Source organism: Onychostruthus taczanowskii, unplaced genomic scaffold, assembly GCF_017590055.1.
Source record: "Onychostruthus taczanowskii isolate IOZ18803 unplaced genomic scaffold, ASM1759005v1 scaffold9, whole genome shotgun sequence".
Lineage (NCBI taxonomy): Eukaryota > Metazoa > Chordata > Aves > Passeriformes > Passeridae > Onychostruthus > Onychostruthus taczanowskii.
In genome coordinates this window covers 5,885,731-5,897,647 of record NW_024506993.1, presented here as the reverse complement: position 1 = coordinate 5,897,647, position 11,917 = coordinate 5,885,731, and the positions used below count along the sequence as shown (strand labels likewise).

The window sequence follows — 11,917 nt, the reverse complement described above, 5'->3', positions numbered from 1 at the left end:
CATTTAAGACAGGACAGTGGCTTGGAAGAATAGAAGGTTGTGACCTCTCTGATGCAGCAGCAGTTCTCCTGACAGAAGGTGATAAATAAAGGAGTCAGTGCCACGGAGAGTATCTGAAAGCTTTGCACTGAGCAATGTGAAGAATGCTTGCTGTGACCCCAAGAACCTTTACATCAAGAAATCTCCTGGGCACGTGGGGGTAAATAGGTCTTGTTTTAAGTGCTGCCATGGCTGGGTTCTGGGGGATAGCAGCGAGTCCAAAAGCCTGCTTCATTTACTGCAGATGTCTGATTTTTTCCGTCAATATGGCTCCAATGTGCTTTATTTAATGACAGACATGGACCTGGAAAGTGAGGAACTTGCAGCGTTTGAGTTTATTTAGCCACTCAACAGAAAACCATCTGGAAATGGTAGATTTCAGATTCTTTTTATTTCTGTGTAAATAGCAGGGCTTTTTCAGAGAGCCAGGTGCTCTGATGGGTGTTACTGGACTGTGAGCAGTTATTACAGCTGGAACATGGAACTGCGCCTCCTACTTCTTCCAGAAACCAGGATCAAAGTTTTTGTAGAATCACAGAATGGTTTGGGTTGGAACAGACCTTAAATATCTAGTTCTAACCCCTGTGCCATGGGAATTTGCAGGAATTAATTCCTACGACAGCAAACCAGCCTTAGACTTCAGGTGGTCAGACATCCATACCAGGTACAAGTGTGCTAGGAATGCCAAAGGAGCCCACTTGTTTGATCATTCCTGATATGGAACAAACAAATATTTCTTAATAAGCACAATACAGCCCAAACTAAAGCAAAGTAGCGATAACCCACCAGTCCACCATAAAAATTGTAAGTTAGAGACAAAAAACCAAGGAGCTGCCTTAAAAATCTAAGGAGGCTGAGAAATGCAACACGCTTGGGTTCTTTTTATTTTTGCCTGTAGAGCTTTGAGCTTTTCACTCAAAATGAAAATGAAGACTAAATGGAATGAAGACTGCTCTAACAACACCTGTCTCCGGGGACTGAGGCAGCTCAGGAGAAAAATCAGTGTTGTAGGAGAGCTGTAATGAATTTGGTGGAGTTGGCAATGGCACCTTCATGGCAGTCCCTGCTGTGGGCAGATGTTACAGCCCAGGTCTGCGCAGTGCTTCCCACCTGCAAACACCCTAAGCAGCCTGATGGAGAGCAGCTGAGCTGGATCTGAGGCATCATCAGACTCCCCGCATCCAAAACTCCAAAACTCCACCTCATCCCAAGAGACGTGCTTGCAGCCAAGGAAATCTTGGAATTGGAGCCTGCCTGAATTTTCTGGTTCTGCACACGCTGCAGTGCTGTCCAACATTCACCCTTTCTTCCTCCTCTAGAATCACATTTCCAGTAATTCCGAGTGTGGTTTCCTGCTGGGTGAGGATTGTGTGAGGACTCTGTGCCAAAATCCTCTCTGCAGCTTTTGGAACCGCTGATTAATTGAATGCCTTTTGTAGAAAGGGGGAGAGCTAGCGGGACACAAACACAAAATGTAAAAGCCTTTGGGACAGGGGTGAAAAACGGCATTTTCCATTCCAGGAGAGCAGGCAGAGCTTTGGGAAGAGGCAGGAGCGATGCCCCTGGCCAGGAGGGTTCATTCCTGGTTGGAATTCCTTAGCATTCCAGGTTGGAACATCCCATGGGCGGTGTGAGAAGCAGGGCACCAGGCTCCGTGCTACAGACCCTGCTGCCGATTTTAGGAGCTCTCTAAACACAAAAACACTTTCGTTTCTAAAGGAAACGTTGTTTATTCCACACAGAGAGCAAAGTGGAAGTTTCTGCAAACCAAGCACTCCAAGGGGTAAAATGTTACATCTAGTATATAACAAAATTTTCATGAACCCGCCTATCTAATATATATTCTCCACCTGCCTGATGCGTTTTTATTTGGGTAATATGACCTTACGCCATGCTGGAAACACAAAGTTTTATTGTAAAGTTATCTGAAGTCACCAGTTACATTCACAAAAGGGCAGAAAATTCATCCTGGAGACACAAAAATCCGCTTTTCAGACATCAACAGCAATTGAGGAAAAAGTCGATTTCAGGATTTCAGGACTCTTTTCCCCTCAGGATTTTTTTTTTTTCCAGGGCACACGGAAAATCTGCTTTCCAAACAGATCCCATGCACCTGTGGCGCACGCACCAGCACCTCAGGGGCTTTAGGAAGAGCGGAAAGCGGCTGTGCCGGTATTGCACAACAAAGCGCCACTAAGCACGAACTAATTAATAAACTCAGCGCTAATTGCCGGCAGCTGCCCGCCGTGCGCATGCGCCGCTTCCCGCGCAGGCGCAGAGAGAGCCGCGCCCACGTGACCGCGGGCCGGGGCGGCAATATGGCTGCGCCCATGTGCGCGCACGGGGCCTGCCCGGAGCAGCCCCGCTGAGCCCGGCTCGGCCGCCAGCCCTGCATGGAGCCCCGGGAGTCCTGGGCGGCCTTGGCGGTGAGTGAGCGGCCCGAAATGTGTTGTTTTACCTCGGTCCACAAACAGAGTAGGGGTATTTTTAGGGAATATAAATTATGTGTGTATATATTATATATGTATATACACATACATTGATATGCAATATATATTTTTATTTCTATATACATATATTTATGTATATACACACATTTTTTTAATATATACATACACACACACGTATATATAGATGTGTATATATATATATTGTCCTTGTGCAAAAAGGGTCGCTGGCTGGCAAATCCACAAAAATCCAGCACTGCCACCACCAAAACTTTTCAGTATTTCAGCCCTTTACTGAATAAAAGCATTAATGTTCATTGGGTACAAGTTGCACAGGTTCTCTTCTTAATTAGTATTGTATCTTCTGATGGTTGACGATTCTCTGCCATGGTAATTAATCCACAGGCTCAGTCTTTCTCTGCCTTTGGCTGAGTGGGTTTTCTCTGATGTGTCCCTGATGTGCCCCTTTTACCCCATGGGAGCTGATTCTGCTCAGTTGAGGAGCTGCCTTTATTAGTTTCTTCCTTTTCTTTGGGGTTTTGCCAAATGTCCTTGTGGCCCATAAATTCTGCGTCCTTTGTCTCCACCATCAGTAGTACATCCTTCTTCCCAGCATTTGTTAACCTCCCTCTGGGTCTGACATTATTGAAATATGCAGCTCTGAACTTCAGCAATTCTACTGACAATTCTGTTTTGGCTTTCTAACAGTGGACATCACACAGAGCCTGTTGGTTCCTCTGTTTCAACAATTAAATCTCCTTTGTTGTTGATCAGGCTTGAAAGTTACAAAGCTCTAACATGAAGGAAATCCTTTTTTAGGAAGAAGTTTACATATTCCATGTTTTGCAGATGTCCTGCCTGAGCATTGCCAAGGTGGTGAGCTGAGCTGAGGGGTGGCCACAGTTTGTGGATTCAGCAGCCACTCCAGAGCCACAGGGAGCCCCTGACCCTGTCTGTGAGGCGTTTCCCACCCTAAAAGCTGCTTTTCCATGGGCTCAGCAATGGGGTGAAGCCCAGTCACCACAGCTGGGCCTCCCTTGGAAACAGCCAGTGTGTTCTGTGTGGAAAATCAGGGCTGTGGTGCCTTGGGGAAAGCTGCAGCAGAGGAGGGTTCAGCTGCCTGCCCCAAAGGCTCTGAGGCAGATGGATGTGAGCAGGGAGGTCGTGGCTCCAGGTGTTGGAATTAGGTCCTGGTTTTGCTTGACCATTGTGATGGAGTTTATGGGCTCGTTGAATTTCCTGAGTTGGAAGGGACCCACAAGGATCATCCATCCCAGCTCCTGGCCCTGCCCAGAGCACCCCAACAATGCCACCCTGTGCCCAGGAGCATTGTCCAAACCCTCCTGGAGCTCTGGCAGCCTCGGGGCTGTGCCCGTTCCCTGGGGAGCCTGGGCAGTGCCAGCTCCCTCTGGGGAGAGCCTTTCCCTGATCCCAGCCCCAACTCCCCTGGCACAGCTCCAGCTGTTCCCTGGCTCCTGTCCCTGATCAGAGAGCAGAGCTTGGAGCTGCCCCTCCACTTCCCTTGGGATCTCTGATCCTGCTCCAGCTCCTGGTGAAGGTTCCTTTGATAACCCTGCTGTTACTGACAGTTGGGGGAGGAGTTTTGCTCCAGGTCCCTTGTGAACCAAAAGCCATTTATTTCTCTTTTCTGCAGTTGCTGCAAACACACAGCTATTGTCACCCCCTGGCAGGTGCTGTCTTGGCTACCTCATGAATTTAAATGACATTTAAGATACAGAACTTTGAGAACTTAAAGAAGCAATTAGTAACTTTTGATTCGTGTTTTAACAGATGGCCAGATTAAATCTGATTAAATCTGATCAATGCTATGTTGAGCAGATAAGGATTTTGATGAAAAAGACTGAAGAAGAATCAATGCATTCAAAATAGCCAACTAGATTAAAAGAGTAATTAACTTATTGATTAAACCTTTAGTGGTAGATAGTGAACACCTCTCTGAATCCTCTGTTACCCTGAAAAAAATTACTGGAGCAACACACATGTGATTTGTTTTCAGGCAGAGGTAAAAATCTGTGCAGCTGTTTCTTGGGTGCTGATATATATGAGGTAGCCTTCAAACTGTGTTTTCTGAATGTCTCATAATGGATTCATGTTAACTATTGATGGTGTTGTATTTTGAATCAGTTTTTCTGTCTATTTCAGTCTTTTCCTCATGTTTTTGTGAAATAGTTATTTTCTACAATCAGCCATGTCATGGAGTAATTAAAAATACCAAAAAACCCATCTAGAAACACAGATGATTCAGGCTTTTGTTTTATGAATTCTTTGGATAAAAACTTCTTTATGACTTTGAAAACTCCTTTATTTAATATGATTTCCAGTACCTTAAGGGAGTCTACAAGAAAGGTGGAGAGAGCACGTGGTGACAGGACAAGGGGAAATGTCCTCACACTTACAGAGGGTAGGTTTAGATTAGATATTAGAGAAAAATTATTGACTCTGAGGGTGATGAGGCCCTGGCACAGCTGCCCAGAGAAGCTGGGGCTGCCCCATCCCTGGAATTGTCCAAGGCCAGGTTGGATGGGGCTTGGGACAACCTGGGATAGTGGAAGGTGTCCCTGCCCATGGTAGGGGGCTGGAATTAGATCTTTAAGGTACCTTCCAATCTAAACATTCAATGATTTGACCATTTTTTCTTTGTAGGCTGGAACTAGATCTTTAAGGTCCCTTCCAATCTAAACCTTTCAATGATTTGACCATTTTTTCTTTCTATAGGCTTTTATTAAAAAATAAATGAAAAAAAGAAAGCTTACTTCAGGCTTTGTTCGACAAGGCAGTGAGGGAGTGTGAACACTTTATATGAAAACATCTGCTGGAAAAATGTGAATGTACTTTCTAGAGATGCCTAAGGGGGGGAGCAGAATTGCTTCAGTCTTTCCCTGATTTTATCACACAACTGCTGGAGGTGTTGGTCATTCTGTGCTCTCTTCATAAGTGACATCTACTCTCTGGCTTTTCTGTGCATAGGGAGTGTTCCATTGCTTTGATTGCACTGTTCACAACACCAAGATTGTTTTGAAAATACCTTAAAAAATGATTTAGAAGTTGTAATATCAACACCAAGATTGTTTTGAAAATACCTTAAAAATGGTTTAAAATTGTAATATATGTTACTTTCTTTTGTTGAGCCCTCCTTGTGAAAGCTGTTGGGTTGTGTGCAGGACCACCAGTTTATAAACTGATCTGAGGGAGGATTGAGTCAGCAGTGCTTTGGGTTACACATGCCTCAGTTACTCACATAAGCACCACTGATGTGACAATATTCACGCACTTTTCTCCATGATTTTGTCTTGTAGGCTGGTGGAGTTGCTGGTGTGTGTGTTGACTTGATCCTTTTTCCCCTGGATACTGTAAAAACAAGACTTCAGAGTCCTCAAGGATTTAGGAAAGCTGGTGGTTTTCGTGGCATCTATGCTGGTGTCCCTTCCACTGCAATAGGATCCTTTCCAAATGGTAAATTTTCTTTGGATTGTGCTTTGTCTTCTTTAAGTAGTAATTTATGTTACATGGGACATTTGTGTCTGTGGCTTCCTCTCCTGTGGGTGCCTGGATTCTGTAAGTCCATGTCCAGCTGTGAAGAGCAGTTTCTAGAGTTCCAGGATTGAGCAAACTTGAGCAAGACTGGGGTGAAGGCTGCTGCAGGTTTGCTGTGGAAATCAGCCCTGATTCCTTGGAAGCATTCCTGGATATAAGCCTGTCCTGACTTACAGGAGCACATAAAGCATTTCTAGGTGCTGAGGAGGGCTTGAGTCTTGCTTGTCCTGGACGCTTTTGTCATGAGCCACTCTTTCCTGGCACTGGAAATGAATGGAATTTCAAAGTGCTTGAGCACTGCAGGTGTTTGAGTTAATTGCCCTGGGGATGCTCTGCCCAGCTCCCTGAAACAGCAAAGCTTAAATTGTAAAGACATCAGGAAGGCTTTTGAAACTAAGGCTTTACAAAAGTAGGTACTTTTAGTCCCTGCAGAGAAAAGCCATCTGAAATTCCTGATGCTTTTGTCCATTTTGTCTTTGTAGGGAGGGATGAAAAAACAGCAGTGTGTGCTGTCGGATGTAAATGTTAGGAGAACTTTGCTGACAAATCCACTGACACCTTCAGATGTTTGATGTCCTTCATAAGGTGATATAAAAAAATTCAGTTCTTTATCTTGGCTGCTCTGTTATCTCCTTTAAAGGTGATAAGCATCTTTTGATTAGTAGAAGGCAATTCACATGGCCCTTCTCCACAATTAAAATCTGTTCCCCCCAAGACATGTCATTTTTTCAGTATTTACATCTCCAAAATCTGCACTGTAGTTTTATCTTTCCAACGTATGACTGAGAACTGAAATTATCTTTAGGAAAAGGAATAACCCTTAAGGTGTAAGTGCCTTTGTAGTTGACTGTTGCAGTGAATAAACAGCTCAAGTTGCTGTGCTCAGTTTAGTTTTGTGCATTTCTTGTTCACTGCACAGAACTTCTACAAATCCTTCAGAAGTTCGGAAAAAAATTTATGGAACAAAATTCAAAATATTTAACTGAAAATAACTAGGAAGAAGTTATTAAAAAACTGCTACTGAAACAGTTTTGCACATTGCAGGATAGCAGAACTGTATCAATTTTTGCTTTTTGCGTTTGTTTTTCTTTTCAATTAATCAACTGATTTGTTTTTTTTTCCCTTCCTCCCCCCTCAAAAAAAGGACCATTCATTCAATTCAACCAAGAGACGATCCCTCTACTCTATCTATGGATATGGAAGATACCAGTTTTCAAAATGTGCTGGACATCCATGGCTAATTAACACATCTTTCTGTAGCTCACTACTAAATGTGGCCTGGACACCTTTGATATTAATGGGAGGGTTACCAGGGATAGCCAGAAGCATAAACTTTTGAAGGAATTCTCTCACAGATTCTGTTGATACTATTGTACTGTTTTGGTGTAGAAATATCCTGGTTTTAACTACAGCCATGTGATGGAGGAACAGTGCAATGATTGCATGTATTCTTGAATTTCAGCTGCTGCTTTTTTTATCACCTACGAGAATGTGAAATCCGTGCTGCCCCATGGATCTTCATCTTACTTGTCCCCTGCAACACACATGGTGGCTGCCTCCCTTGGGGAAGTGGTAAGAAGGAAATTCATCTGTTGTGTGTCCAGGGGAGGGGAGGAAACCATTCAGTTGTAGAAACTCTGTTTTTTTGTCATATCTTGTGACAGTTCTTACAGCAGCTTCGTTTCTCACTGTTGGCCCAGTGCCTGGGGCTGGGTGTTGAGCTCTGAACACCCCATGCTGTTCCTGCCAGCCCTGGCCACCTCTGCTCTCCTGTTTCTGGCACAGTGTGTCCTGGCACTGCACTGATAAAAGGGGGTGCAGATGGTCTCTGCAGGTTTGAGGTAAGGAAATGGGCTGTATGGAACCAAAAAGCTTCTCTGGCTCTTTTGCAACTCAAACTTAGCCTATGGCATGGTGCAGAAAAATCTGTTGTGTCTGTGGTTCCATAATCTGCTTTTATTAACTGACTTTTTTCTTTTCTTTCCCATGGGGGCTTGGCTTAAGTGTATGTTGGTTACCAGGAGTGTGGAGATGCCATTTATTTCAGCTGAACAGCAGGTGCCTCACTACTACAGCAGCACAGCTTGGCTGTTTCCTATGGGAAGCAGCTCAGCTCTCCCTGCTCTCTGTGGGATCAGCTTTCACACCCAAGTAATTTTATTCTTCTGTAGAAATGTTACTGATTAGACTGAGTGAGATTTAGCCAGGAAACTTAGTTTAACATACCAAGTACACGAAGATAGGTGAGTGCAGCACCTATAACCACTCTGGTAGGGGTAGATAGAAGGTGATAGAGGTAGGGCTGGGTGGGATTTGTTTGTGTTGCTGCCTCAGGTGGATTCTTTCTGAGCTTGGTTAGAGCCTGTGCCGTCAGGTTGTAACTTCTAACTTAAGGCAATGCACAGAATTTATTTCCATGAAGATTCTCTAAAGGCTGTTAGAAATCAGCAGGAGGTTATTTACCACCAATGCACAACTCTAAAACTCCTTGTTTGCCTGACGTGTCATGGAACAGCAGAGCCAGGAGGTGTTTTGAGCTTCTCAAGTGCTATAGCAGAATCAAGCAAAATGACAGTGGGGCTCATGAAGAGGTGCCAGTGCTTTGCAGTGAAATCCACCAGAAGAAAATGTCTCTTCTTTGTGGAATAGGTTATTCATGGTACATTCCCTGTGCCTGTGAGGATCCTGTGGGAAAATTACAACCCAGTAACTGAATCAGCATTATCCAAAGCCCAGCTGGCTACAGATTACTCCTTCCAAGAGAACCTGTTGCCATTTGTTCCCTGTGCTAGTCTGTGACCTTTACAGCTCAGGCACTTGCTGCTTTCATGCTGGGGCTGGCAGAGGTGGTGCAGCACAGGTAAATGAGCTGCTCAGGGCTGTCTCACCTGCTCTGGCTGCTCTAAGGCCAGAGAAATGTATAATGGTAGCCACTGAAATGGCAGAGCGGCTTTATCATGTGGGAATTACAATGTTGTAACAGCCATTTTCCACCTCATTTTCCACATTTTGATAGCTTTTCTTCTCCTCTTGGAGTGATGAGTGTGAGGAGAGAAATAAACTCTAAAAAAACTGAGATAGATAGAGATTTACTACAACAAATCTGCAACAAAATAGCACAAAGCAAGACCTTCTCATGTATGTTTTGTGTAAAGTCTTAGTTGAGCAATAGAAATATATAAACTAGTCCAAATTGCATCTGGCTGAAAGTTATAATTACAGTTTTATTGATTAGTCATTAAGTTTCAATCAGGGCATAACCACTAGGGCTATTATTTTGTCAGTAGTTTTTTTGATATGTACTTTTTTTCCATTTTATACTTCATGATTTAAATTGTTTTTAATGTGAAGCATTAAGCCAAAGACTGTCCTGTTAGGATTCTTAAGGCATGTATTTGCATTTCCACACTGGTATTTTACAAAACGGGGAAATAAAAATTTAGAGCCAGAAAGTGTTGATGGATTTCTAGGTTTGCTGTTCCTTCACTGGTGAGTATAAATGAGTCAGATACCTTCTTGTGCATCAATAAAACGTGAGTATGTGCAAAATTTAAAGGTGTGTTTGTGCTGACTAATCTGTTTTGAATGTGACCTGTTAAAAATAATAAAATAGGTAAAGAGGAAGAGATTCAAAGGTTGTTTCAAGATATGATAAAATGGATGTGAGAAATCAAAATAGGAACTTTTCATTTTTATAACAGCCACTCTCCTGTACTGTTTACAGGCTGTGGAAATTTACAGGAGAAACAGTCCCCTGGAACTGGTTTGGTCCATTTTTCCAGTTCCAGGCTGGGAGAGACAAAGCCAAGCAATAAAAAGACAGGAGTTGTAGCAGTGTTTTGTTTTGTTTTTTCCTTTTAGGCAGGAGGAATATAGAAAGATAATCTCATCTCCCAGAGTGAGATAAAGAAAAGTAAATACAAAATCTCACCCTGTTATGCATAATTATTTTTTCCTACAACTGAATCTCGCTGTACAGGGACTCTGAATATCCCATAATATATTAAAAACTGCTTACAAAGGCACATCCAAAACTCTAGAGGGCAGATATGTGGTGTGTATCATCTCATCAAGGAAGGAGAAGGTTGAAGGATACATGAGTTGCCAATGGGGGAAAAGCCCTTATTACACCACTTGTGTAACTGAAATCTGGAGATGGAAAACACAGTGCATCCAGGACTTTGGAATTTTTCATCTTGACTCTGCTTTGCCCTGTATGTTTAGTCTGCCTGTATCTTCACAGTGAGCTGCCAAATGTGCTTGGAAAACGTGATATCATAGGGAGTGGAAAGGAAAACCAGATGTTTCTGAAATGTTACTTTTAATATTCTAAGGTGGTATAAGTAACTCTGAGAAGGAGAAGCATTTTTAAGCTCCTAGTGCCCATGTTCAGTAGTGACCAGGTGTGTCTTGCAGGCCCAGAGTTAACTGTACAGATTTTTTAATGTCAGTTTAATATGAGTGTGTGTATTAATTACAAGAAATTCTGCTGAAGAGAAGTTCCCTGTCTGAACCTCTCCCACCAAGCTCCTGCAAATGTGGTTTTATGGGACAAGTTTAAGATTGTCCTTGTTTGACCAATGAGGTTTCTCTCATTGCCAAACTGGTTGGATTCAGCAGAGCTAATTTGGATTCAGCACAGATAATTTTACATCCCTGTTCCATGGAGGTGAGAATAAAGTTTTTTGGCTCATGTTCCAGAGAAGGGAGCTGACAACAGCCCTTTCCCATCTAATATTTAGATATTGTTATGGTTACAATAGGAGCTTTGCAAGATATTAGTGAAAGTTTTGGGTTGTTGCCTGTAAATTGTGAGTTCACTCTTATCTTTCTGACCTTTTGTTCTTGATTGGCTATTTTTGATGACACTGTCGTTCTTTTTTTTCCCTACTTTGCAAGGCAGCAAACTACCTTGACTTTCAGAGAGGAAGTGAGGGGGAGGACTGAGGACCAGCGTGGGAGGGAGATGTCCTGTTCTTTTGGCAGCTGATGGGAATGACTGTGCTCTGGATCTCCACCAGCTGAGCTCATCGAGCTGCTTTTGTCCTTGTGCAAGTTTCTAGAGTACTTTAGGATTAAAAGTCTGGAGATTTGCAAAGCTCAAAAATTTGTCATTTCAGTGAAGAGAGGGATCATGTGACTCCACAGGGCAAGGTGAGGACAGGTATTTCAAGGTGAAATTCCAAGCTCACATGGAATTCCAGTGTGTTACCACTTGAGGTACTTCTGTGATAAGAGCAAAGTGTGTGGTTCATCTATGATTAGCATCTGACCCTTCATATTAATAACTTTGGAATTTTTTTATCTGCTGTTGGGATGTATCAAATAAGAAAACTTCTTAATGCAGGAATTATCTTCTGGGGAATTCATTTACCCTTCTCTTCTAGTACAAACTTGTTTCTTAGAAGAAGCAAGGTCAAATGCAAGCAAGTTTACAGATTTACAAATCATGATTCTGTAGAATGACATTTTAAGTGTGCTTTTAATTCAAATAAAAAAGGAAATTGTATGTTTTATTTTACATGTTTAATTGTATGTTTGTGGGGGGTGTTTTTCTGCATAAAAAGAGGCATTCTAGACATGATGGACAACGCTGTTGTCCCTCTGTCCACAAATCAGCTACTTCATCCCTCTGCCCTGGCAGCATGGCTTGAAACCTTTAACTAGTTTCAGTTTAAGAGAAGAGTGGGAATCTCCAAAAGGATATTGGTGTAAATTCCAGGAGAGTTACTGGCTAGGTCAGAGAAGAAAGTTGTTATTAATGCCTGTTCTGAGGAGAAGGCAGGAGCATGAGTCAGACAAATCCGCAGAGTAATGGAATGAAAATCTCCAGCAGGATAATTGGCCAGGGCTTTGCAGATGGTAAGCTCTGGAAG

General features: G+C 42.9%; 1 protein-coding gene across 1 annotated transcript in view; it reads left to right on the top strand.

Moving 5' to 3' along the window:
- Positions 1-2,413: 2,413 nt before the first annotated feature.
- Positions 2,414-11,917, top strand: part of SLC25A26 (solute carrier family 25 member 26) — an 82,810-nt gene continuing 73,306 nt past the window's right edge. The window contains exons 1-3 of the mRNA XM_041425584.1: positions 2,414-2,465; positions 5,804-5,960; positions 7,504-7,613. Coding sequence (XP_041281518.1) covers positions 2,433-2,465; positions 5,804-5,960; positions 7,504-7,613 — 300 coding nt within the window. The 5' untranslated portion in view covers positions 2,414-2,432. The remainder of the gene's footprint in view (positions 2,466-5,803; positions 5,961-7,503; positions 7,614-11,917) is intronic.